We start from the raw sequence: 25,568 nt of genomic DNA on the forward strand, positions 1-25,568 counted from the left end.
AGAACTGTGCAAATAATGAGAAATAACAATTACTTAATGTACTGGAATAAATTTATAGAGTGAGAATGAAGTTCAGTAGAACAAAACCCCATGGAAACATTGGTCCCTAGATTAGAATATCTTTTTGAAGTCTTAAAAGTAAAGTGTTATAAGGCTTTATATAAATTCTTCTGAGGGGCACATATGTTAAATTTTTTTTGTTATGCTGATGTATTTAAGTATATTTCCCAGACATACCATTCTAACCATAAATTATTCAATATGCATTTGTAATAATGTTTTCTCCATAACCAAAATAACGGTGATTAGTCCTGAAAATTTCATTTCTTTTTTTAAACTTCATTTCTTAATATCATATAATATTCAATATTCAGGTTTCCCCACTTGTCCTTAAAATACCTTTCAAAGATTTGTGTGCCTTTGTGGCTATCCACTATCATGTATTCACGTTCATTTAAAAGACTTTTTTAAAAAGTCTTTAAAAGACATATCTTACGTCTACCCTAGGTATATGAAAATATCTATTGCCCCAAACTTTTGCCAACTTTGGGAATTACAGTTTTTGCCAATTTGTTATACCCTTCGTTTTAAAGTTGGCGTTGTAACACAGGCTTTTTATTTGTATGTTAGAATATCTTCAAAAACATCATTTAAACAAGGGGTAGGTAATGAGTATTCTTCCTCCTGGGGTCCCTGTGGTTGCCTGTTGGCAGTTTTAGCTCTTCCTGCCTCTTGTGGACAGCCAGGTGTGGTGGAACCAATGGTTGCAGTTCTGTCTTACGAGATCATGTGTCTCTCCCTCCTCTACATCAGAATCCACCCCATTGCCTGGAGATCACGCCACCGTCTTCAGAAAAGCTAGTCTCAGTGATGCGGTTAAGTGACCTCTCTACAGAAGATGATGACTCGGGTCATTGTAAAATGAACCGTTATGATAAGAAGATTGACAGTCTCATGAATGCGGTTGGTTGTCTCAAGTCTGAGGTGAGGGAGTGGGGGGCTGGGACAGCTAGTGTCCCGAGGACGTGCGGGACTCCCCAGGTGGGTTCTTGGTGGACACCTCCTGGCTGCCTCTGCAGGCCTCTCAGGGCTTCAGATGCCTCTGGGGAGGTAGCTGGGGCAACCTGGGGCCCCTCTCCATCAAGAACTTAGCCCGGTTCTGGCCCTGACCTTGTCTGGTGCTCTGTATGGATGCCCTGGTTTGGTTTTTTGCAAAAGTAAATGAAGCCAGTGGTATTATTGTCTCTATTTTGGAGATAAAGTGGCTGGGACACTGGGGCTTCTGTCTTCCATTTTCTACAAAATTTTAAAAAACCAAAAAAAAAAAAAAAAAAACCCAAAACAAAAAAACAGGAAACAAAACCCCAAAGAGGCGAAGGAGGCTTGTCCTCAGTTGCTGGGCTGTGCCTTTGGATGGACGTGGCAATCTAATTGGAAACAACCTGGAAGCCCAAGGTCCCCAACTAGGAAGTTGGTAGAGCTGCCATGGAATCCAGGTCTTGGTTGTTAACATGGCCTGTGTTTTTAATCCATCCCTTCGCCTGGACCCCGTGGGCCCTCCTGGAGAACCTGGCGCTGACTGCCTGGCAACAGGCCCGCCTTTCTCCACAGCCCAAGGGACAGGGCCTTTCTGTGACCTCTCCTCCTGTGGTGTGCCAGCTGAACCACGGTTTGTATCCTGGCTCTGTCCTTAACCAGAGAGTCACTCAGGCTCTCTGTGCCCCCATCCCTCAGTAATGAGGAATTGAGAGGAACAGTGTCTTCCCAGAGTCTTTGTGATGATAGGGACTGAGATTGTGTCCCTGAGGCCCTCAGTACCACGTAGCGTGCAATCAGAGGTGCCCTCCGCTTGGTCCAAAGCAGCAGGCCTAGAGACTTGGCAGAGAGGAGCCACCTCCCCTCAGTGGCCCCTGCCTGCGTGCCCCTGCACAGGTCAAGATGCAGAAGGGAGAGCGCCAGATGGCCAAAAGGTTCCTGGAGGAACGCAAGGAGGAGCTGGAGGAGGTGGCCCAGGAGCTGGCCGAGACGGAACACGAGAACACGGTGCTGAGGCACAACATCGAGCGCATCAAGGAGGAGAAGGACTTCACCATGTAAGGCGGCCCTGACGGGCGGGCTCCCTCCTGTCGGGCTGCCTCCTGTCGGGCTGCCTGAGCCCTGCGGATGGAAGGCAGGGGAGGTGGCGGCCCAGGCCCCGTTCCCAGGTTGTAGGGCTCAACACAGTCCCCGATACTCTCAGGACTCCCAGTGAGAGAAGCCTTTCTGGGAAAAACAGCCCAGTGCTGCAGGAGGGTTCGGAGCTTGGCCGTCGGTGCTGGGAAGAAGACATTCTAGGGGGTGGGAACCTCTAGTGGGAAGGCCCCAAGGTGGGAGGAGTTTGGGGCTGAGAGATGGAAAGCAGGCCAGGGCGAGGAGAGAGGGTGGGCAGAGGGCGAAAGGTGCCACAGAGGTTGGCAGGAGCGGGCTCTTGGTGGCACTTTGAGGGGTTTCCAGTGCGGGGAGGGAGGGGAGGGCTCGAAAATGGTCCTGAAGACGATGGTTAGACGCCCATGGCAGTGGCTGGGGACAGAGGTGATGCTAGTTTCTGTCTGAGAGACAGCAGGTGATATAATGTCGCCTGGGATGGAGGCCCTGATCTGGGGCCCAGGTGGCCTTCTAGAAGGCCGCTTAGGCCAGAAGGGCCATCCCTGCCCCCTCCCCCACCTTTCCCTGACCAGGAGATAGATAAACCTCGCAGGGCATTGTGAGGCGAGCCTCGGAGCTCTGGGCGGGCAGAGGCCTGAGAGGGCTCACAGAGCCCTATTCTCTCTGGCCCCAGGCTTCAGAAGAAACACCTCCAGCAGGAGAAGGAGTGCCTCATGTCCAAGCTGGTGGAGGCTGAAATGGATGGGGCTGCCGCTGCCAAACAAGTCATGGCCCTGAAGGACACCATCGGGAAACTGAAGACAGTAGGTGGCCAGCAGAAGCACCCAGCCCTGGGGCTGGGCCCAGAGAGGGCAGCTGCAAACTGTGGTGGGGTCTTTACACAGTCATCATGCTGACTATGACATCTTCAGGCCAGGGCAGGGCACACTTAACTCCTCAGCCCCCTACTCCCCGCTCACTTCCAGGGCCTGACCCTTGAGGATGACCTTTAGTGGCCAGGGCCTCTAAGGAGACATCATCATGGGTCTCCTGGGGTCACAGTGAGTTGAGGCACACGTCTGATTCCTGCAAGTGTCAGCCACCAAGTGTCGTCGTCCAGGAAGCGTGCCTCCTCCAGGAAGCCTGCCCTAACTATACTCACCCACACTGAGCTCTCCAGCCCTTTTTCCCACTTGGTGCTCTCAGCAGGCTCAGCTCCTGCCTGTCCTACCACATCTACCCCCTCTAGGAAGCCTGCCTTTGCCCAGCTCTTCTGGCCTGGGCTTCCTGGTACCAGCACCTCTTAAGTTCCCCATGGAGACTCCCTGTGCCAGCTCGTCCGTTCTCCCCCTGTGCCATGTAAGACTGCCTGCTGTCTTCCAGGAGAAACAAATGACCTGCTCGGACATCAACACCCTGACGAGGCAGAAAGAACTTCTCCTCCAGAAGCTGAGCACATTTGAGGAGACCAACCGCACCCTCCGAGACCTGTTGAGGGAACAGCACTGCAAAGAGGTGAGCTGCGGGCCTGGCCCCCCGGGCACCCCTGCAGAGTCCCAGCCCTCTAGCACCGCAGGCCCATCCTCTCTGAGCCTCAGACTCCTCATCTGTAAAAAGAAAACACGACTGGTACCTGACCTGACATGGCTATAGATTGCCGAAATCATTCACATAAAATGCTGGGAGCTGTCTTCATTGTTGAAGCTGACCTGGTGGCATAGGAAGGACCTCGGAAGTCAGGAGAAGGGTAGTGAGGAGTCAGGGAGGGGTTCAGCCCATCCCAGGGGTCTTGCGGCAAAGCAAGGAGAGGACTAGGCCTGAGTTTCGGTGCAGTAAAAAGATGACTAATGGCTACTGGACACAAACTGTATGGTATCACTTTGTTTCCTTAAAAGATGATCTCTGAAATATATTTTACGTTAGCAAATGATTCTGAAAAGACTGACAGTATATATAAATGGCTCTCTTCCTGTTAGGTTCAAACCAAGGGGAAACCTAGAGTCTCAAAATGCCCGTACTGATGAAATATTTTTCTTAGTTTGACTTTTTTTTTTTAAATGTCAATTTGTTTTTATTTTAAAAATTAATATTTAAAACTAGTAATAGTGTACCCACTATCCAACTTTCCAAACAAAACCTTGCCCACATAGTTAAATCCCTTGTGTCTCCTTTGGTGACAACCTCTCCTGCCTGTCAGAGGGAAACTTTATCTGGAATCTGATCGTTTTTGACTTACCTGTGTAACCCTAAACCATGGATAGAATTGTTTAGCATGTTTTCAAACTTTATATAAATGATATTGCTCCATATGTAGTCTTCTGAGTTTGCTTTTTTTACTCAATATTTCTATGAGATCCATCCATTTTTATCCTTGAGGCCTAAGATACTTCATTTTCACCGTTCTGTTCCATTTTATGACAATACCACAACTTCTCTACCCACTCCTCTGTTGCTGGAGACAATTTACAGTTGTTGGCTCTTAGAAGCAGTATTATTTTGAGCGTTCCTGTGTATTATCCTGGTATACTTTAGAGTTTCTCGAATATATTCCTATGAACTTTACTAGTTATGTTAGTGGATAGAGGGATCCCCAAATTGGAAAACCCACCAAATGAGTAGGCAAGACCCCCCCCCCCCAAAACGTGTGGGTCCTTGCTCGAAATTGAGAAAGAATTCTCAATCGAGGGAGAGGGACGAAGTGGAAAAAAGAATTGCCTTATTGCTCAGAGAAAGAAGGAAAAAGAAAACACCCCAGAGGGCAGCCGTCAGCCAGGTAGCCAGTCGAGACAGCTCCAGCCCCCGATTGGGCCTTGAGGTCTTTTATTGGCAGGCTCTGCCAATGTTATCCTCATTCCAGTGGTGCCAGTGTCTTCTACTGTTGGCTCTTTGCTCCCATGGAGCTCAGCCCTAAAACAGAAACTTCGATGGGAGAAAGAGAACAAAGAAAAAGAGATCCTTGGAATTAAATGCAGCAGTTGTGCGATATAAATCATCCTGTTGTAGGACCATGTCCTTGTAATTAAGGAGCCGGCTGTGGGATGAGCAAAATGCCCTGCCTTTCATCAGCCTGGCACTTTCTTCCCCTTGTTGGAAGCCTGTCAGGATCAGTAAGCCTGTCTGATCACCTCTCTCAGTTCCCCACTGAGAGACTTCATACTTGAGAATCTTCTTGGGGAAATGGATGGAGGTCTCCATCTTCTGTAGCTTCTTCCTTCTGTACAGGGGTGTAGGCCTGCCTACCAGAGTAGAAGTCTTTCTCTCTTGCCTAAATCTAGGTAGTCTGACCCAGGGATAGGCTTCCAGCCTGTGCAGCAGAAGACTCTTATTCTGAAATTGCTGGAGACATTTGAAATAAAGCAGGAAAGCACTTAAATTAAGAATGGTCCAAAAAGCAAGGCTAACAGGATAATTGCGGCAGGGCCTAAGAAGGGCAATAGCCAAAGCAAGACACTGGACATTTGCCATCGAGTTCTTCACCCTGGTTTTTGATGCTTTCTGCCTGCTCTCACACCTTGGATCTCTCCTTGTATCTGGCCTGATTGGTTGTAACAGAAGCAGCGTTATTCCCTTAGGTAGGCATAGGTTGGTTTGCAGTGAGGAGAGCTAAGGAGTCCTTGCAGCCACAAGGTTGCAGCTGTTTTGATAGTAGCTCAAGGTATCCTAGAGTTGGATACAGTTCAGAAAATGTATGTTCTCAGCTAGACTGAAGCTTGTCTGAATTCACATCTACAAGGGCCACCTAGTTTTACCTTAGATGTCTGAACTACACTTACTCTATTCTGACTTTCAAATGTATTTTCTCTCCTTAATGGCCAAAGCAGATGTCATCACTAATGATTTTAGTGCTTTTCTAGATATAAGGAGAAGCAAGAATTTGGGCTCATAAAATCGTCTCCTGAAAATATCTAACTACTGAAGGCCTGATCTGGTAGTTAATTCCCAGAGCACCAAATGCCTTATTCCTGCTCTTCACCTTGAATTCCTTTCAGAGTGTGCTGAATTGAAAATTAGCAACTGAACCCTTGTAGAGGCAAATGGCAAGTGCTGATTTTTAATTGGCAGGATCCTTCACAATCATAAATTCGACCATGGTTTGGGAGGCATTTCATGACCATTTCATCCCATGGTACTGGGAATGCTCGTTCCCAGGTCAGGCGAGCATTTTGTTGATAGGCCACTCCATGTGCTGTTATGGATGATGCCTTACTTATACAGTTAGAAAAAGTCTCCGGGCCACCTGTCTTACTAGTCTGTTGTGGTCCAGGAAAATAGTCCCTCTTATATCGTCACATTTCTAGAGTCACACAAGCATAATCATATATCTCATATAGAACTGTATGTCTGGTTAACTGCTTCAGGTTGCCTAGTTATCATTTTATCAGAGGCTCAGTCACATATTTGGTAATGTGAGAAATAGCAATCTTGTAAAACAAGCAATATGCAAATAATATAACTAGCAGTATAGTAAGGCCATAAGTAAAATTTAAGATCTTTCATTAGGTGCAGCTCAGTATATTCCCAGGTCATCTGACTTAGTCTGTTTTGTACCAATCTTAATCGTTAAGGGAAATGACATACTGGCATTGTCCGTAAGGCACCCAGCCCAATTTTCTAATGTTATTAGGCTACTTATCCTTAGTATTGTCTGATTGCTCCCAATATAAAGGGAGCCTTTAAATTTAAATAACCATAGCCTGGTGTTAATCATATAAATTTATCCCATAATTGTGGGAGTCTATATTCTTTGGCTGAAATTGTGTTTATTGCTCTGATTGAGCTTGAGTCACTTTAGAAGAAAATTCATATTTATGTCCAGGGTCAGAGCAGATAGTATTAATTGGCCAGGTGAGGGGATCCCACCTACTAATATCAACAGTGGCCTGAACAGAACTATAATTTCTTTCTTTTAGAGTAAATTTTTTAAGGGCCATCTAATTAGAGCCTTGGAGTGGAGAAATCCATCAAAGTAACCCAGAAGTACTGCATATAGGTAATTGACCATAAACCTAACAACTGGATTAACTTTAACTCTGCATAAGATTGTGAGATACATTTAGTTCATAAGCAAAGGTGTGAGCAATTATCAAAGTAATTGGTATACAGCCCTGGTCCGGTGTCTTGGATCAGCTGTCTGCATCAGATGTAGTCTTCTTTTTATTCTGGTCTGGGAGTTTCTCCTCTGCTCGAGCATCGTTTCAAGGTGACTTCGAGGTCAGCAATCCTCTCTGTAGGCCAGTCCAGTGTAGACGCCCTTTGTAAGTGGAAATATTAATCTAAGAGTCAATTTCCTTCAGTTTCATTGCGCATGAGCTAGTCAAGAATACCTGATAAGGGTCCTTCCATCTAGCTTGGAGATAGTCCTTAAATTGTCTGTTCCAGTGTGTATCATCTCATGATTGTAGGCCAGGGCATCTGATCTTCATCCAACAATAGATTACTGAGCTTCAGAAACAAACTTAGAGTGTCCTTTTAATAATTCAATTAAACTTTGCAATAATGTAACATAACAGCAAGGAACTATCTGGAAAGTGAGTCTCAGTAAGTACAGGCCTCAATTAACAAAACTAGAATTTAATATCCATTGAAACATAATCTTTTTATTTCTATAATTACCTTTATTTTATCAAATATAGTCCAATCAAGATTAATTTGTATCCAGATTAAGTCTGATTAATTGATCATATAGGCTCTTTTAAATTGGCTGTACTGGAACTTTTCATAAGGACCCTTAGAGTGAAATTTTAAAAGGCCTCCCAGGGTTAGGAAAGCCACATCAAGGGCTTATCATAGATTTAGCCTTACAGATTTAGGTGAATTTTCCCTTTTTTTGGGGCCCCCAAAATACCTTGAGATTTTTGCATTTGTTAGAAGGTAGCCTTCCTAATTTGCCTGATAAAGCCACTGAGAATCTAAGAGTTTTTAATTTCTAGAGGGATCAGGTACAGAGAAAAGATGAACGTTTCAATTTTGCTTAAAAGGTATAACGTACTAAATTGCTGTAAGTCATAATTAGCTTAAGGGGGAAAGTTTCCTTATATCTTGGAAAAACACAGATTAAAAGCTAGTACTATTTCAGACAAAACCAAAAAATTATAACCACGTGTATTAGTTTACTTAATCCCATGTAATTAATTCTCTGTTAACAGTTTCATGAAACCATCAGGTTTTCCATTAGAATTTTATTTTAATTTCTTACACAGTTCAGCGTAATGGTCTAAAAGTTACCAGAAAACTTGTAAGTGTCAACAAATCCTTGCTATGAATTTTTTTTTTTTTGATGAGGCATTTTGCAAAGGCATCAGAGTAAAACCATAACTCTATGAATGACAAAAGACTTAAGGCACAGTTAAAAACCTGATTAACAATGTAACTGACAAGAAACTTGGTTACTCCTGTGACATACAACATTTTAAGACAATAACTAGAATTATGACTAATAGTATTTTATCAAGACATACCAGGTCTTTAGGAATTCCATACAACTTTTTATAGTGTCTATATTAATAACATTTTTCCATACAATATGACCTAAGAAGATTTATTATATATTTGACAATACTTCCCATGTAATTAACATACTCAATGAACCTAATTAGTTTAAAAACTCTCTTTGGGATGCCTCAGGGGCCCTTTGAAGCATCCCAAAAGTTAGCTGGAGGTCAAAAGAACTTCAATTAGAATTTGATATTTGGGAAGCTTGTCAAAAAGTTTCAAAACATTTGGTCAGATAAGATCATAGGTCACTGTGAAACAATACTTATTTCCCAAACCAAAATAAGAATAAAAGATTTTAAAGGCAAACGTAGATCACCCATGAGGCAAAGAAACTATAATCTGTTAGCAAAAGCAGATTAACATTTCAAGAAAACTTTGTCCTCTTAACAGAGAGAGAGAAAACCTAAATCCAGTCTTGTATCAGCTCACTTTTTTTTTTTTTTTTTTTTTTTTTGGTGGGAGGGAGGTAATTAGGTTTATTTATTTATTTTTGAAGGAGGTACTGGGGATTGAACCCAGGACCTTATGCACACTAAGCATTACCACTTGAGCTGTACCCTGCCCCCAAATTAATTTAGTATGACTCTAAATTTCAAGTTACCATTTGTAAGCACTTACCTCTGAGTCCCCTGGAGGGTCAGAGGGCATGGCCTGTCAGACAGAGTAGCTTCAGACTCTGGGTCCCTGGCCTAGGCTTTTGTCTTGTGTTCATCTCCTCTTGTTGCTGGAGAAACCACAATGCTGTCTTCTTTTAGTTCCTAGGTCCCTAGGAAACTTTGGGACCAGGGAGCCCTTTTCTCTTGGCCTATGAAGGGGACCTGTGGGATTAAAAGGGAAAGGAGGGGGTGAGCCTCCTTCTAGGGACACTTTGTCCAGGGCCCCAGGAAGAATAACAGAAATGGCTCACAAAGACACAGCCCCGTGTGAAAGTGGCAAGGGTGTGACAGGCAGTCCAGGCGAGAGGAAACTCAAATGGCTAATAAACATATGAGTAATTAGAGAAATGCAAATTAAAACAGCAGGAGTCATTCTGGCAAAGACTGGCAACAGGCAGAGGTTGGCTTCTGCCCTGTGTGCTCACGTCCTGCTTGTGGCCCTGTGAGTCGGTGCAGGCATTTTGCAGGGCATTTCAGCTGCCACAGATCAAAAACCTTCTGTCCAGCCATTCTTCCTCTTAATATCAACCCTAGAGAGACACTTAATGCATGCCCAGCAATGTCCATTGCTGCATTGTTTACAGCTGCAAGACGTGGGAACAGCCTTAATGCCCAGAGGTTATGGGGAGAGGTTGAAAATGCAGTGACATTTTAGAGACAGAAAGCGGATGAGTTGTTGCGGGTGGTTGGGGGGAGGCGCAAACAGAGACTGGGACTCCTTGACAGGTGCAGGGTTTCCTTTTAGAGCGATGAAAAAATTCTGGAACTAGATAGTAGGGATGGATAATAGGCAAATGTACCATATGCCACTGAATTTTACACTGAAAAATGGTTAAAATGGCAAGGCTTATGTTATAAATATTTTACCACAATTAAAAAAAATAATGTAATATACCAAAAAACATTGAATTGTACATTTTATCAGAATTTATATCTCAGTAAATCTGTTTAGAAAAATCCAGTTATAGCACAAAAATACAGTATGATACCATTTTAGTAAAATTATACATTAATCCCTTCCCACCCCTCATCCCACAAAAGATCCTTCTCTAGGTGTAGCTGTGTTTACAGGCATAGAGTAAGGGTGGGCAGAACAGTCACCAAACTCCTAACAGTAGGATGGGGTTTGGAGGTTGGGAATAAGGGAGGCTTTAGCTTTACTGGTGTTTAAAATTTATAATGATAATGTCACTTGTCACTTCTATAGTTAGAAATACAACTTTTGGAAAAGGAACAGGATCTAGAGGATGTACACATCTCGGTTTATTGCTTAATGAGTTGGGTCTCCCTGCCTTCTCTTGAAGGATTCTGAAAAGCTGATGGAGCAACAAGGAGCACTACTGAAACGGCTGGCGGAGGCAGACTCTGAAAAAGCGGTAACACACAGCGCCCCCTGCCTGCTCCATGGCGTTATAGGTGACAGCACAGAGGTGCTGCGTGGCGGCGGGCGGGCCGGAGCCCTGGAACTCTGACATCTCTTTGAATCTTAGTTTCATGATCTGTAAAATCATGAAACGGATGTCCCCTGTCCCTCCTGTTCTGCTGGGCTTGTCTAGCTGATCATTTGAGAGCCTGAACCACCAAGCTGGACACCAGCCTGACGGATGCTGCTGATGATGATAGATTTATAAATCATCAGAGTCTTTTACCTGAATTTCCGTATTTGTTTTATGCTGCAACAATTCCAGTTCTCCCCAGGAATCTCTCCCAAAGCAGCATGTTCCAAAGTCTGTTCCATGGAACCCTAAGTTCCTCAAGATGTTAATGGGTACAAGAAACAAAAGGAGGACCAGAAATTGACACAACATTGTAAACTGACTATACGTCAATAAAAATATACATATACAAAAAAAATTTTTTAAATAGAAAGAAACAAAAGGAGGGATTGACCTATGACCAAATAAATTTGAGAAACTATTGCCCAGCCTGAACAAGTTCAACAGACCTGTTGGAGCTTTTGATGTGTTAATGCCTGAGTCTCCAAGAGAGAGAAGGAAACAGAGACCATGGTTCCCAAGGTTTGACACTTGGCCCTCGGTGCCTGGCCGAACATCACCGTGGGAAATTCAGCATCCATGGTGATAATGCCTAAATCCACATTCCCAGCTTGAGAGCTTTGTCAAATTATGATACATCATCAAATTGAAACAGTAAGGTGCTGTTTCAAGAGCTGTAGAAAATTTAATCACACTATGGTAAACGTGGGATTATAGGTTATAGAACAAAATATGTATGTGACTTCGTAACGTGTGTTAACAGTGGTTTTCTCTGCGTGGAGGATTATGGGGATTTCTTAGCATTCTGTGTGTGTGTGTGTGTCAGTGTTTCACATAATTAACATGACTTTATTGTAAATTATTTTTAAAAGCTGTGATAGAGATGTTAGGTGCTTCCTGCCAGGGTCTCTGTGACAAGGGCCGATGTACTTGGGGCTTGAGCCCCGGTGGCCAGGCACTCACGGGAGTGTTTGTCCTCCCTGGCCTGGACCCCCTCGCCCTTCCAGGGAGCTCATGGCAGTGTGTGTTCTCTCCAGCGCCTGCTATTACTGCTGCAAGACAAGGACAAGGAGGTGGAAGAGCTCCTCCAGGAAATACAATGTGAGAAGGTACCATCCCTGACAGTTGCTTCTCCTTATGAGCCAATAGAGTTTCGTGGGAAGAATGCGCTCTGGAATTGGAGCTGGGTTCAAATTCTAGCTCTCTCACTTTCTCCATCTCTCCAAAGGCTCAAGCGAAGACAGCATCTGAGCTTTCAAAGTCCATGGAGTCCATGCGTGGGCATTTGCAGGCGCAGCTTCGGTGCAAAGAGGCAGAGAACAGTCGCCTGTGCATGCAGATCAAGGTACCTGCTGGCCCCACAGGTGGGGAAGGGAGGGGGCGGGGCCTGGTAGTCCAAGGGCAGGTTTTGCCCCAAAGCTTTATGGGGCCGCTGCTGCCAAAGCACTCGTGCCTCAGAGAGTCTCTGGGCCAGTGGCAAGAGCAGTGGGTCCTGGGGGTCTTGAGTGCCCTTCCCAGCAGTGACCAGTTCGGTGCCATACCCCTGAGCCAATCACTTAATCTCTTAGGTCTTCAGTTCTCCTGACTACCATGGGGAGGGGGGAGCTCGGATGCAGCATGTAAGCCAGGGACTTCTGAAGTCGTAACTCTGTTGAGAAACTGAGGAATATCTCTGACCACCATGCTGGGAGTTCAAGGAAGGATTCCAGAAGAGTTCTGTCCTAACACTAAGAGCCAATGGGTTCAGTAATCGGAGAGGTGCTATGGGGACCTGGAAGGGCCCTCAGCTCTGGGCTGCACTGGCGGAACCCTAAGCCCCCACACAATTAACCTGTTTTCTCTCTCTCATTCCTTCTTTTTGCTGGCCCCCTTTTCCCCTCTCCTGTCTGCCTGGCCTACCCCTGGCCCTCCTTTTCTCCCTCACCCTTGTCCCTTCCTCCACCTGCTCCCTGGCCGTCCTCGCCCAGAACCTGGAGCGCAGTGGAAACCAGCACAAGGCGGAAGTGGAGGCCATCATGGAGCAGCTGAAGGAACTGAAGCAGAAGGGAGAACGGGACAAAGAGTCGTTGAAGAAGGCCATCCGAGCCCAGAAGGAACGAGCGGAGAAGAGTGAGGAATACGCGGAACAGCTGCACGTACAACTTGCCGACAAGGTAGCAGGAGGGCTGGCAGTGGAGGCGGGGCGGTTGGTAGGTGGGCAGCGGATAGGTGGTCTGGGTGAGTGGAGGTGAAAGCTGAGCAGAGGTGGCTGGGCAAATGGAGGGAAAGACGGCAGTGGAAAAAGGGTGGGTGAGCTGTAGGATGGATGGCTGGATGGAGGAGAGGTGGGGGTGGTAAATGGTAAAAGGATAGTGACGGGGGTGGGCGGCCGGCTGGAGATGGTTGGAGGGCTGGCTTGGGGGACAATTAACTGCATCGATATTGTGGGAGGGACAATGGTTAAGGAAAGGTTTGCAGTCTGGGTGCATGTGATGCTGGAAGTTGAAAAGCAACATCTGGGCTCCTGCTTCGCTCCCAGTGCGTCTAGAAAGGAACGCAGGAGTGCAGTTTAAGTTATCAGGGCGAGGGGTGCCGGGGTGACCCAGCCCCCAGCTCCCTGGGCCTCAGCGCTGGCACCAGGCTGACGCGGCCTGTTGTCCCTTGTTCCCAGGATCTTTATGTCGCTGAAGCTTTATCTACTCTGGAATCATGGAGGAGCCGCTACAACCAAGTTGTGAAAGACAAGGGGGACCTTGAGCTGGAAATCATTGTCCTGAACGAGTACGTCTGTGTTAGAAGAGGGCGTGTGGGCCGACTGGGGAAGGGGGTGTCACTCACACGGCTGCCATTTGGTCTCCTCTGGTCAGAGCTGCATTGGACTGAGCTTGGGCGGCCCTGACATGGGCTTTCTGATTAGACCCGGGGTCCTGGCTCCAGCCACCAGCCTAGGGGCCTACCCTCCTGGCAGGCACTGTGCAGGGGCCAGGCTTCTCTGCTCACACCTGGGCCTGACTCTAGCATCTGGGCCTGAACTGGGCCCCAGCCTGCCCAGCATGGGAAATGGGAACAGGGATGCTGGGATCCCCATTCCTGTTCTTAGAGGGTGTGGCAGCTGGTGGTCCCTGTGTCTTCTCTTAGTTGTTTTCCCACCAGTCAGTAGGTCAGAAGCATGGCCTGGGAGCAGGGGGCAAAAATGGCCTCCAGTTGTAGGTGGCTGAACTTGCATCCTTCTTCCCACTGGTGAACTGTCAACAGTGACCATTCGGACATTCTCAGTGTCAGCTATATTCATGTGTTCATTCATTTTGAATAAATTCAAACATATTTATTGAGCATCTGTGGCTCTACATTGGCCTTGAGGGTTAACAGCAGTAAAAAGACAAATGCGTCCCTTGCCCCCATGGGGTTAACCCTGAATTCTAGTGGAAGAGACAGCTACAGAGACCTGGACTCCCTGGGCTAAGGACAGGTTGCAGAAGAGCTAACTTAGTGTCCAGGTCAGGAACGTCTTGTCTGAGGAATGCCTTTTGCTGTATTTGCCTCAGTTGGCAAACATATCCTGAGAACTTGTTATACGCTGGGCCCTGTACCCGGAGCTACCCTCAGGGGGTTCTCTGTCTAGTTGGAGACAACAGATAATTAAGGCAGAAGGATATGTGGTACAGATGAGAGGGAGCCGGGAAGTCATGCCCTGAGGAGGGATATCTGAATTGGGTTTTTTAAGGTGAATAGGAGTTTGCCGGCAAAACAGTATGACGTATTTGCTTGGGCCTGGTCAGTGCTCAGTACATATATGCTGAACGGTGGACTGTAACTTATCAATATTGAGAGCACTTACTGTGCACAGGACCTGTGGTGGATCTGCAGTCAAGAGCCCAATGCTTCTCTGAAGCCGCAGTCTCTGTTCTTGGATTATAGCCCTGCCGAGGGCCTGAGGGTGGGGGAAGGGAGCGAGGGCAGGGGAGGCATGTGTCTCCCTTGGGGCAGATGGAACCCCAGTGTGATATGTGTCTGGGGGAGATGGATGCCTGGGGCATCCCTGACCACGGAGCCTGGGAGTTCTGTCCTAACTTCAATTCCTGATGGGCTGAGACAGCCAGGGCGTGCAATGGGGAGCTGGCAAGGGACTGCGTCTCTGGTCCTTGTCTTCAGGGAGTGTCTCAGCCTCGTGGGACAATCAGAACAGAGAAGCCTTCTTGGAAGGGGTGGTATAGGAGACAAATTTTAAAGGCTGTTAGACGAAGTGGGACACCTGGGAATGCCCCAAGTGGCCATGGCAGAACAGCTGCTTCTCAGGGTGAAGACTGGGGAGCAGGTAGGGTGCCTGCAGGAGGGGCACGACCTGGGTAAGGACCCATGGCCCCAGTGCACACAAAGACCCAGGCTACCCACGATCTGTGTAAGTGATGCTGTCTGCTTCATTTTGTGACTTTCCAGCCGGGTGACAGATCTTGTAAACCAACAACAAACCTTGGAGGAGAAGATGCGGGAAGACCGGGACAGCCTGGTGGAGAGACTACACCGGCAGACTGCCGAGTATTCTGCATTTAAACTGGAGAATGAGAGGCTGAAGGTCTGTCATGAGGGCCGGGACCGGGCAGTTGGGTGGAGCAGTGAGGTTGACGGCTGGGCACTCCTGCCTGGGCCCCAGAAATGACCACGAGTTCTTCAGAGGGCCTGACAGCAGCAACGTGATTATGAAGGGGTGCTCTGGAGTTAAAAAGACCCAGATTCAAGTCCTGACTCTGCTTCTTAAAGCTGCAGGGCCTGAACAAGGTGTCTCCTCCTTTGTTGCTGCCATTTCCTTAGTGGGAGGAAATGAGGTCCTTGTAAGAATGTGGTAATAATGCATGTGAAATGCTTAACGTGACACTCAGCCTGTGCACATGAGATAGGCCTGACTTTGAGTTTAACATTGACTCTCCTGGGGCCGCCTAGGCCCCTTCTATTACATTCATTAATTCTCACTTTAGTCTCCCAATAATGCAATTACCATCTCTACTTTATAAAATAAGGACACTGAGACTTGGAGGGGAGGGAAGTGAAGTTGCTTGCCAAGATTTGGCCCTTGGGAGTTGGGATTTGAGCCTGAGTCCGACGCTGGGGCTGTAATCACTAGCTCTTAACCACTTGCTCCGCACCCTCCCAACATGCCAGGGGCATGAGGCCCCCAAACAGAGGTTGACATAGCAGAGCCAGGGTTGAGCTTGGTTTTTAACTGATCTGGGTAGTAACATCTAGGTTTGTTGTTGTTGTTGTTTTTAAATTGATTTTAGTTTGTTTAAGTAAGATTAATTTTAAGGAAGTGTACCACAGAAATGTTCACAAATGAACATACTTTGTCCATCAATCACCCTGATTAAACCTCAGTAGCCCCATGACCTCGCCTAGTTGCAAATGCTCCCCTACCAAGGGGACCATTATCCTGACTTCTGACGCCACAGATTAGTTTGCCTGGTTTTGAACTTTGTGCCTGGCTTTTATGGCTTTTACTCCATATTATGTTTATGAAAGTTATCCACGTCGTGTGTGGCAGTTTATCATTACAAACTGTACGAATATACCCCGAAGTGTTTATCCGTCTTACTGTTGATGGACATTTGGGTTGTAGAACATCTTTGTACCTCTTTTGGTGCACGTATCTGGTGTATTTTTTCACAAGTTCTGTATCTTGAAGTAGAAATGCCAGGTCACCAGGTGGTATACATAAATTCAGCTTTGGCAGGCGTCACCAAACAGTAAAGTAGTTGTACAGGTTTCCACTCCCACCCAGGGCTATGGGACAGATCTGCTCCATGTCTCCTCACCAACACTTGGTATTGTCCGTCTTTTTACTTTTAGCCACTCTGGCCGGAGCGTGGTAGTGTCTCATTTGTCGTAGTCCAGTTGTTGGATAAGTGAAAGACAGTCTCCGCCTCTGACAGTTAGCTGGGGGATTGGTTGCAGTATGGAATATCTGTGTGGTGAAATACATTGTGGTTATTGAAAATGATGTTTGTGGAAGTGTATTTTCCTAGATATTATAAAGGTAAAACATGCTCATAGTAAAAGTTGAAAACGTTACAGAAATGTAAACAGAAGTGAAGGTTTCTATTAACCTTAGGTGTGTATTTTTCCAGTTTCTTCCCCTGATATCAACATATATGTTCAAACATATGCACATCCATGCATCCATCCATTATTCCACAGCTAGCTTTTTTCATTGAGCCACATTTCATGTGTATCTTTTTAGGTCTATTTTTCTTTTTTTGGCTATATGTCTTTCTGTTAAGTCATTGTGTTCTATTTTATTGAGGTACCATGATTTATTTTGTCCCATCTGCTAAAGTGAGCATTTGGGTTGAAGGAGAACATTTAGTGATGGGAGAAGTAGTTCGCAACATACTTGTTAATTGAAAAAGTACATTGCAGAGCAGTAAGTACAATATAATCCCATTCCTGTCGGAAAAACTGTCTACACAGCTATCCACGGAGAGCCGTATACTAGGGCATCATGCATCAGGATTCATTTTTCTTGGTTTTATCTCCATTTTCTTTAATGATTAGGTATTGCTTTTGTAATAAGAACAAAAACCCACAGGAATCTCTTATGTGCATCTACATTCACTTGGGTTGGTAACATCAGGAGTCTTGCCTTGGTGCCTCTCTGAGGAAAACTGCTGGCGTGGGTTTGAGTAGGTGGGGCTTCCCTTTGCTGGCCCCTTGGAGTAGGAGCTGGAGTTGGGGTGGCCACCTGCTCCAGGCCCTTCCTGCTGGTTACCCACGAGCCGCCCCTTCCAGGCCAGCTTCGCCCCCATGGAGGACAAACTCAACCAGGCGCACATCGAAGTTCAGCAGCTGAAGGCATCGGTTAAGAACTATGAGGGGATGATTGACAACTATAAGAGTCAGGTAGGCCTCTCAGGTGCCATGGCCCTGCCAGGGAAGCGCCTCCCTGTGGGCTGGGAGATTAACCACAGTCCTCCCCCCGGGAAGGGTTGGGTGAGGAAGATGTTTTTCGCCAAAACTTGGCTCTGCCCAAGATGGCCTGATGCTTTGTTGGTCCCTAGGTGATGAAGACCAGATTGGAGGCTGATGAAGTGGCTGCCCAGCTAGAGCGCTGTGACAAAGAGAACAAGATCCTTAAAGATGAGATGAACAAAGAGATTGAAGCGGTACTGCCCCCCTGCCTCGCCTCCTTTCCCTGCCCAGTTCCGTGTCTGTCAGTCTGTCCCTCTTGTTTGTCATGGACCCTCTATGATGTGGACAACAAAGATTCATGAATTTTCTTACCGCTGGGCCCGTCCACTCTACTGTATACGCACCCTCTCCTTCCTTATTGCATCTCTTCTCTCGTGCTTCCTCTTTCTCTTTCTCCTGGTTTCCTCCCTTCTTCATTTTCCTTTTTTAAAAAAAAAACCCTCTCCCCTGCTTGGAGCATCCAAATGGATTCAGATCCACAGATCTGTCAGATCTGAGGTGTGCCTATTTCATTCTATGTGGTGTCTTTATTTTGTGCCAGCCAAAAAATATGCCTCCTGTCCCCTTCCCCAAGAGCCTTATTCTTCTAGAGATGGCTTGGCTCACTAGAAGCAAAGGGATCCTCTTAATAGTGACCTTGGAGATGGACTGAGTCCAGGCTCAGCCATTAACCTGTTGCACAGCCTTGGGCAACTCACTGCCCCACGCTAGTCCTCAGGCTCCATGTTAATATGAGGAAGGACTAAGACCAGATAGCTGATTGCTTTTCCTCTGACCTCGAGCATTGTGATGGCCTTCCAATGGGCTTTGGAGTTAGACTAGACTTGAATCCTGGCTCTAGCAGTTTCTAGCTGAGGGACCTTGGGCCCATGATCCTTTGATCCTTAGTGTCCTTATATGGGGACAACAGCACCTATTTTATAGGTTGTTACATGAATTCAGTGAGTTATTCAGAGAGCCCATAGCACAATGCTTGGGTCCTGCTGTTTGCTACGTGGTTGCCATTGTTATTCAATGACTAAAGGAGCAGCAGGCTCAAGTGGCAAGTCAGGGCCAAGTGCATCCCCAAGAGAACAGCTAGACACCCTCAGTGGCCTGCAGGGAGGCCACACTTCTGCCCAAGGATCTTGTAGGATCGTCTTCTGGGGACCCAGCATAGCCCTGCCCTAACTCCAAAGGACTCTGCCTGGCCCTCCAGCAGCCAGGCCTGTCCCAGCTGTGGACTCTTCTCTCCCACCCCAGGCACGGAGGCAGTTCCAGTCCCAGCTGGCTGACCTGCAGCAGCTGCCTGACATCCTCAAGATCACGGAGGCTAAGCTGGCAGAGTGCCAAGACCAGCTGCAGGGCTACGAGAGGAAGAACATCGACCTCACAGCCATCATATCAGACCTGCGCAGCCGGGTAAGGGACTGGCAGAAAGGGTCCCACGAACTGGCCCGAGCAGGGGCCCGCTTACCAAGATGAGCTGCACGCCCCCCCAAGGGAGGACCACTTCCTTTTCCTTGGCTGCCGCTTTCTGAAAGGAGTGAGCTATCATCAGTGCTGTGAAATAAAAGTCTGGTGTGCCAAATGCCTTGTGTTTGCACAAAGTGATTGTAGTCAATAGGAGCCGCCACTCGCTTGTAGCTCCCGGGCCCTCCTGCCCTCGCCCCTCCCCGAGAGCTCCACGTCTCCGCCGGCCTCTGCCCTTCACGCTCCGCTGCTGTCCTCCTCCCTGCAGCCACAGACGGGAGACGCCAGCAGACACCAAGCCATAGGCTTTCTTTTTCCATCTTTTTCTTGTTTTAGCTGCCTTTCCCTAGTCTTAACTGATCCGTTGCCTGAGCTTCCGTCCTGAAAAAGGGCTTCCTTTCTCCCAGAAGCCATCTGCCTCTGGGTTACTGGCACCAAGCCTACGGTGTCTAAGAAATTACATGCCTCTCATTTGCACTGTGCCCTTGGGCAAGACCCTTCCCCTCTCTTGACCTGCTTCCCTGTAGTAACAATACAAGTAGTTACCTTTTTTGATCACATGTTCTGTGCTCTAGCATTCTCTCAGTTCTCCCAGGAACTTTGTGAGGGGTCTCATTCTCCCCATTTAAAGAAAGCAGCCCAGGGCAGAGAGGGGGGGAGTAATTTCCTGAGGTCACAGAGCTAATATTTGTAAACAGGGCTTGGAACCCAGTCAGCTCTGTCTGGTTCCTGAGCCCATGTTCTCAGTACTCTGAAATCATATGCCCTCTCTTGAACCTGAGCATTCTCAGGGCCTTTCAGGCCCAGATATCTGAGGCTTCTGCAGAAAGCAACCTGGATAACTTCTCAAACTTGCCAGCCTGAAAGACTCAATAGATTTCCTGTGGCCTTGCCTGCATTCGTCCCCAGTTAAGATGAATGAAATCGGCAGTCCCACCAACATCCTTGGTAAAGCTCCGTGGTGTGTCACATGGGCCAGCTAGGCCTGCCGTCTGCTTCTGCCTTCTCATGTCTGCCCAGATCCCACTGAGTGACCTCTCCTGTTCAAGAGAGTCACTGTGGCTCTTCAGGATCGAAGCTGGCCTCTCTCGTTGTGGGGAATCAGTCCTGGGGGCTGGGCCTAACCTGTCCCTGCTCTCCTCTCTCCTCCAGGTTGTGCGTTGAGACTTGGATGCCTGCTGAGGGCAGCGTGCCTCTCTCCTGGGTGTGGATGACAGGTCCTAGGGTGAAGGGAGGGCTGTACTGGGAAGTTCTTCATAAACCAGTCTGTGTTCCTGTCATTTTAGATCGAACATCAGGGGGACAAGCTGGAGATGGCGAGAGAGAAACATCAGGCCTCCCAGAAGGAAAATAAACAGCTGAGTCTGAAGGTGGATGAACTGGAGAGGTTAGAGGCACTTGGTAGCATCTCTGTCCTCTTCCTAGGACCTGAGCCTTTCAGCCACTTAGCTGCTTTGGGCTTAGTGTGCTGAAGTGTTTGAGGGACTCAAGGCCCTGGAAGGTACTAGGCAGACCTCAGAGGAAAAGCTGCTTCCATTGCAGTGGTAAGCATTGTGGGAGAGAGGAAGGTGGTCTCTGGCCAGGATTGGATGCTCTGTAACAGTGTGATAGAGGTCAGACCACTCATGGGCACCACCTATCAGAAAGGCATGCTTCATCCAAGCAAACCAGCAGAGCTAGGATGCTGCAATGGGGGGGCGTTCCCCCAATTCTGCTCTTTGTTCCCGATCATCCCAAGACCTTTCTGATCTCTTATCTGTTACTTACGGAGACTGTTGGAGTCAGTCAGATGAAGAGTACACCTTTTGGAATCCAAAGCCCTGGCCTTGGGTCCCAACTTGGCCATGTAACCTACATTGTGACCTTGAGCAAATCATTTCACTCTTTCAAACCTGTTTCCTCATCTTAAGAAAGGGATCAAGGTAGGGGTAACAATCCAGCTCACGGGGTTATTGTGAGTCTTCAGTGAGATAATCCTCAAAGGGTTTAAGCACATTGCCTGGCAGTACAAAAATGTGCATTATATGTTAGTATATATGAGTTGGTGTTATCCCAATTTTAGATATGAGGAAACTGAACTTGGGGGGAGGTTAAGTGACTTGCCCAAGGTCACACAGCTGGTACTTGGCAAAGCTGTGATTTAGACTTTTTTCCTCCAGAGCTTTTAGCATCTGTATATTGAAGGCTGGAGCCTTAGTTTCAGAGATGGGAGGCTGCAACTGGCCCAGGTGGCTCATGCAGCCTGCTGGCAGGGGCTTGAAGCAGGTGGTCTCCCCTGGGCTCCACCTCTGCTCTGCTGGCCTTGAAGATGCAGCTGGATTCAGCAGGACTTGCAGAGTTCCTTTAATTGGAAGGTGTTCTGGAATTGCAGCGGGGGACCACGTGTGCACACAGGATGGTCGCTGCTGCCCCATGGTGATGTTGAGTGGTCCAGCTGAAGTCTCTTTGCTGAGGGAGGCAGCAGTGGACAGAAGAAGCTGTGTGGGCATGAGTTGTGGTGACAGACCTGCCGGCTGTGCTGACCTTGAGCCAATGGCTTCACATCTCTGTGGCTCGGTTTCTTCACCTGTGAAGTGGGGAGAATGATGGAGCCCACCTTCCTGAGCTGCAGGTTGCCGTATTACATGTGATGACATGCACATTTAGCACAGTGCACAGTCAGTCTGTGCTCGCTTCTCCCACTCTTCATACAGTTCTCTGACCACCTGCTCCTGCTGACATTTCCTTGCTGCCTTGCTGATCAGCAGATTCCTTTGGTTTATTCCTGTTTTTCCTTGGAGAGTTCCTTGGTGTGATGAGAACCCCTGTCCAGTGTGGCTGGCAGCTCCCTGACCGTGTGGAACAGGACAGGTAGGGGGATGAGCAGGATCTAATTGAATGCTTTCACCTAGGAAACTGGAGGCGACCAGTGCCCAGAATATCGAGTTCCTACAGGTGATTGCCAAGAGGGAGGAGGCAATCCACCAGTCCCAGCTGCGACTGGAGGAGAAAACACGGGAATGTGGGTCCCTGGCAAGGCAGTTGGAGAGCGCCATTGAAGATGCCAGGCGGCAGGTCAGTTTTGAATTTATTACTAACTAGCTTTATGTCTTTGGGCAAGTTGCCCAGCCTCTCTGAGCCTATCTCCCCATCTGAAAAATGGGTACATCATAGTAGTACCTGCCTCATGAATCATAAGGATTAAATAAGCAATTATTATAAAGAATTACAATTGTTCTTTTAATTACTGCCTGCGTGGGCCTCAGACAGGTTTACCACATCCTAGGTGATGACTCATGGAGCATTGGCAAAGGGCAGATAAAGCTGCATTGTACAAGTTGTCCCCATGGTTAGCTCCCACCCTGAGGCTCCAGAGAACTTTCCACGGCGACATGCAAGTGTCATCTGCAAGACCAGTTAGTGGGAGCAGCCCAGCCTGCTCTTTACCAGGCGTTCCCCTTGTCGGGTGAGCCAGCCCCACCTCTGTCCCTTTTGGGCAGGTGGAACAAACCAAGGAGCATGCAGCCTCCAAGGAGCGAGCAGCCCAGAACAAAATCCTGGACCTTGAGACCCAGCTGAGCAGGACCAAAACTGAACTCAGCCAGCTTCGGCGGAGCCGGGATGATGTGAGTCAGGCTGGAGATAGGGGAGCAGACAAGAAGGGAGTGGGTGGAGATTTTAGCTTCCTGGGGCCTGCAGGGCAAAGTGTTTTGTTTTTATGAATATGACATAGTTTTATTTTTCTCTCATCACTTTCCCGCCCCTTCAGACTATCCCAGGCCGATCCCCCTTGTTTATTCACAGCTTTTAAGACAGCATGTACCATAAAATTCACTCACTTAAATTGTACAATAACAGTGGTTTTTAATATATTCAGAGTTGTGCAGTTATCATGACAATCTAGGTTTAGAATATTTTCAGGAAGAAAATTACCCGTTAGCAGTCACTCCCATTGCCCTGCCCTGAACCCCTGGCAACCACTCGTAAAGTCTCTGTTGCTATGCGTTTGTCTGTACTGGACATTACACACTCTCGGCCCTGGCTCTGTTCCTCCCCCTAGGCTGACCGCCGCTACCAGAGCCGGCTGCAAGACCTGAAAGACCGCCTGGAGCAGTCGGAGAGCACCAATCGCAGCATGCAGAACTATGTCCAGTTCCTCAAGTCATCCTACGCCAATGTGTTTGGGGACGGTGCCTACACTACCTACCTGACCAGCTCTCCCATCCGCTCCCGATCTCCTCCTGCCTAAGGCCACCACTCTTGGGCTAGGAGCTCAGATGGATGCCGTGGGAACTAGGGCGTGGCTAAGCCATACCTGGAAAGCCTGTTGGTTTTCCTCTCTCTTCCAGTGATGAAGTATGTTCGGGATCTTGTCTTAGCTACTAGCTCCAGAAAAGTGCCGAAAGTAGCGGGGAATGAAGCAGGACATACTTAATTCTCTCCTCTCTGACAGAGTTGCCTGATGGAAGTTTTTTAATTACCCTGACAGGCCTTAAATCTACTACCATTAGGATCAGAATTTAACTCACCATGACTTTGCTCATTCCTCCCGAGAGAATGTTCGGATTGGACTTTCCCTCCAGTCCCCTTACAGCGCCCCTCTTTTGAGGACCCTCTCTTGAGTTTTCTCTGACCTGAATGAGCAGGAGCTGTTAGCCAGAGACAGTCACCGCACCTCCTGAGCACATTCACTTGCTGTTTCCCTTATTTCACAGGTACGGTGTCTTCCCCAAGGTGCTCCCCTCCCAAGCCCAGTGGAAACCTCTCATGGCCAAGTGTCCATGAGGCCACTTGGGCTCACAGTAGACACTTGAGGGCTTATGTCCACTTGCCCTCGTAAAAGTCGATTCCCAATCTCATTTATTTTTGTTTCTCTTTGCCAGGTTTCTATCTATGGAATGCATTTATTCTTGGAAAATGTGTGTTGTTTTACAAAAAGTTTTTATAATCTTATTTAAGGCTCCATTGGATGACTTCTTTACCCACCACCACCCCTCTTCTAAGAATGATTCAGTAAAGTGCTGCAGGAGAGCCAGTAAACATTTTTAAAGGACTTGGTGAATGGAACATAAGACTTTTCATTTTATTTTGGCCCAGTTGGCTCTTTCTCCCTTGTGTGCTTTCACTTATAATCCCATGAAAGGCCTGGAGGAGACACTGTAAGGCACTGCTCAGTGTTTGAGGGCCAACTACTTTAGCTGTTAGGAGGAAGATGGGATGTGTATGTATTACTATTTTTTAAACGTTAATTGGTTTCTAAATGATAAGATTATGAGCTATTTTTGTTCTCTTCACATTTTCCTGTATTTAAAAGAAAGAACAACAAATTCTTCAGAGAGAAGAGAACAAATTTGGTACTGTGCTGAACCCCAACCTTTTCATTCTAGCTGGTATTGGCCTTCTGGGTGGCCATCCAATCCAGTCTTCCCTCGGCCACTCTAACCCAAGTTCAGAACTCTAGAGAATTCTCCTGAGTCCTCAAAAGCAGTGGGTCCCCACCCAGGCACCTGGATTTCACTACCAGAACCGCCCTCCCCCTGCCCCAATTGTGGAGACACTTGTAGTTTCCAGCTTTCAATTTGGCCAGGGAAGGTCACTGAAATAACAACTACTACCAGCTACCATTGCCACAAAACCAAGCCTGTTTTCACACCCTTAACGTAAATGAACTTGAACTTTCATACAGTGTATGAAAGATCTTCCTAAGAAAGACAGTTGGCAAACTTACACCAATGTGCATACTTTGCTGTATAACTCATTACTCTCACTTCTGTCAAACTAACAAATACCTCCTCAGTGCAGAGCACTGCTATTTATAATGCTGGTATAGGAAACACCTCTCCGGGTCCATTGCTTGGATTCTTCCAACAACATTCTATTTTTCTTTGTAAAATATTGTATTACAAAAAGTCCAGAGAGTTTGTGAAAAATGAAAAATGTTTATACTGATTCAAACTCCAGAGTTTTCCTTTGGCTTCAAACTGAGATCTCATGAAATAGGCAAAAAAGGGTAGAAAGTTAAAGGGTCCTAGTTAAAGCTGATCCCAGGCAATGGTGAATCTTCGATTTATTGAGGTATAATTCACATACCATAAAATTCACCCTTTTAAACTGTGTAATTCAGTGTTTTTTTCAGTATAGTCAAAGTTGTGCACCAGCCACCATTATCTCATTCTTGAACATTTTCATCACCCCCAAATGAAACATATCCATTAGTAGCCACTCCCCATCCCCCTCCCACCAGCCCCTGCAACCACTAATAAAGTCTCTATCTCCAGCTTTGTCACTGGACATTTCACATAAATGAAATCATATAACATTGTGACGCTTCCTTAATACTTGCAAGGTGCATGTCGTAGCATCTATTTCTACTTCATTATTATGGCCCAGTAATATTCTGTTGTGTGGATACACCATATTTTATTGA

General features: G+C 47.1%; 1 protein-coding gene across 9 annotated transcripts in view; it reads left to right on the top strand.

Moving 5' to 3' along the window:
* ODF2 (outer dense fiber of sperm tails 2) overlaps positions 1-24,208 on the top strand; it is a 32,468-nt gene extending 8,260 nt beyond the window's left edge. For 6 of the 9 annotated variants that reach the window (XM_032478561.1, XM_032478559.1, XM_032478563.1 and 3 more), the window contains 17 exons: positions 814-984; positions 1,933-2,093; positions 2,819-2,948; positions 3,508-3,639; positions 10,580-10,651; positions 11,809-11,880; positions 12,000-12,116; positions 12,739-12,924; positions 13,422-13,531; positions 15,188-15,323; positions 17,531-17,641; positions 17,800-17,904; positions 18,953-19,111; positions 20,449-20,549; positions 22,054-22,216; positions 22,642-22,767; positions 23,202-24,208. In XM_032478561.1, the coding sequence (XP_032334452.1) occupies positions 814-984; positions 1,933-2,093; positions 2,819-2,948; positions 3,508-3,639; positions 10,580-10,651; positions 11,809-11,880; positions 12,000-12,116; positions 12,739-12,924; positions 13,422-13,531; positions 15,188-15,323; positions 17,531-17,641; positions 17,800-17,904; positions 18,953-19,111; positions 20,449-20,549; positions 22,054-22,216; positions 22,642-22,767; positions 23,202-23,390 (2,241 nt within the window). In that variant the 3' untranslated portion in view covers positions 23,391-24,208. Of the gene's footprint in view, positions 1-813; positions 985-1,932; positions 2,094-2,818; positions 2,949-3,507; positions 3,640-10,579; positions 10,652-11,808; positions 11,881-11,999; positions 12,117-12,738; positions 12,925-13,421; positions 13,532-15,187; positions 15,324-17,530; positions 17,642-17,799; positions 17,905-18,952; positions 19,112-20,448; positions 20,550-22,053; positions 22,217-22,427; positions 22,594-22,641; positions 22,768-23,201 lie in introns of those variants that run through there. The other 3 variants (XM_032478560.1, XM_032478562.1, XM_032478564.1) reach the window with 3 other exon arrangements.
* Positions 24,209-25,568: the final 1,360 nt, after the last annotated feature.

The sequence above is a fragment of the Camelus ferus genome, chromosome 4 (genome assembly GCF_009834535.1).
Source record: "Camelus ferus isolate YT-003-E chromosome 4, BCGSAC_Cfer_1.0, whole genome shotgun sequence".
In the NCBI taxonomy this organism is placed as follows: Eukaryota; Metazoa; Chordata; class Mammalia; order Artiodactyla; family Camelidae; genus Camelus; species Camelus ferus.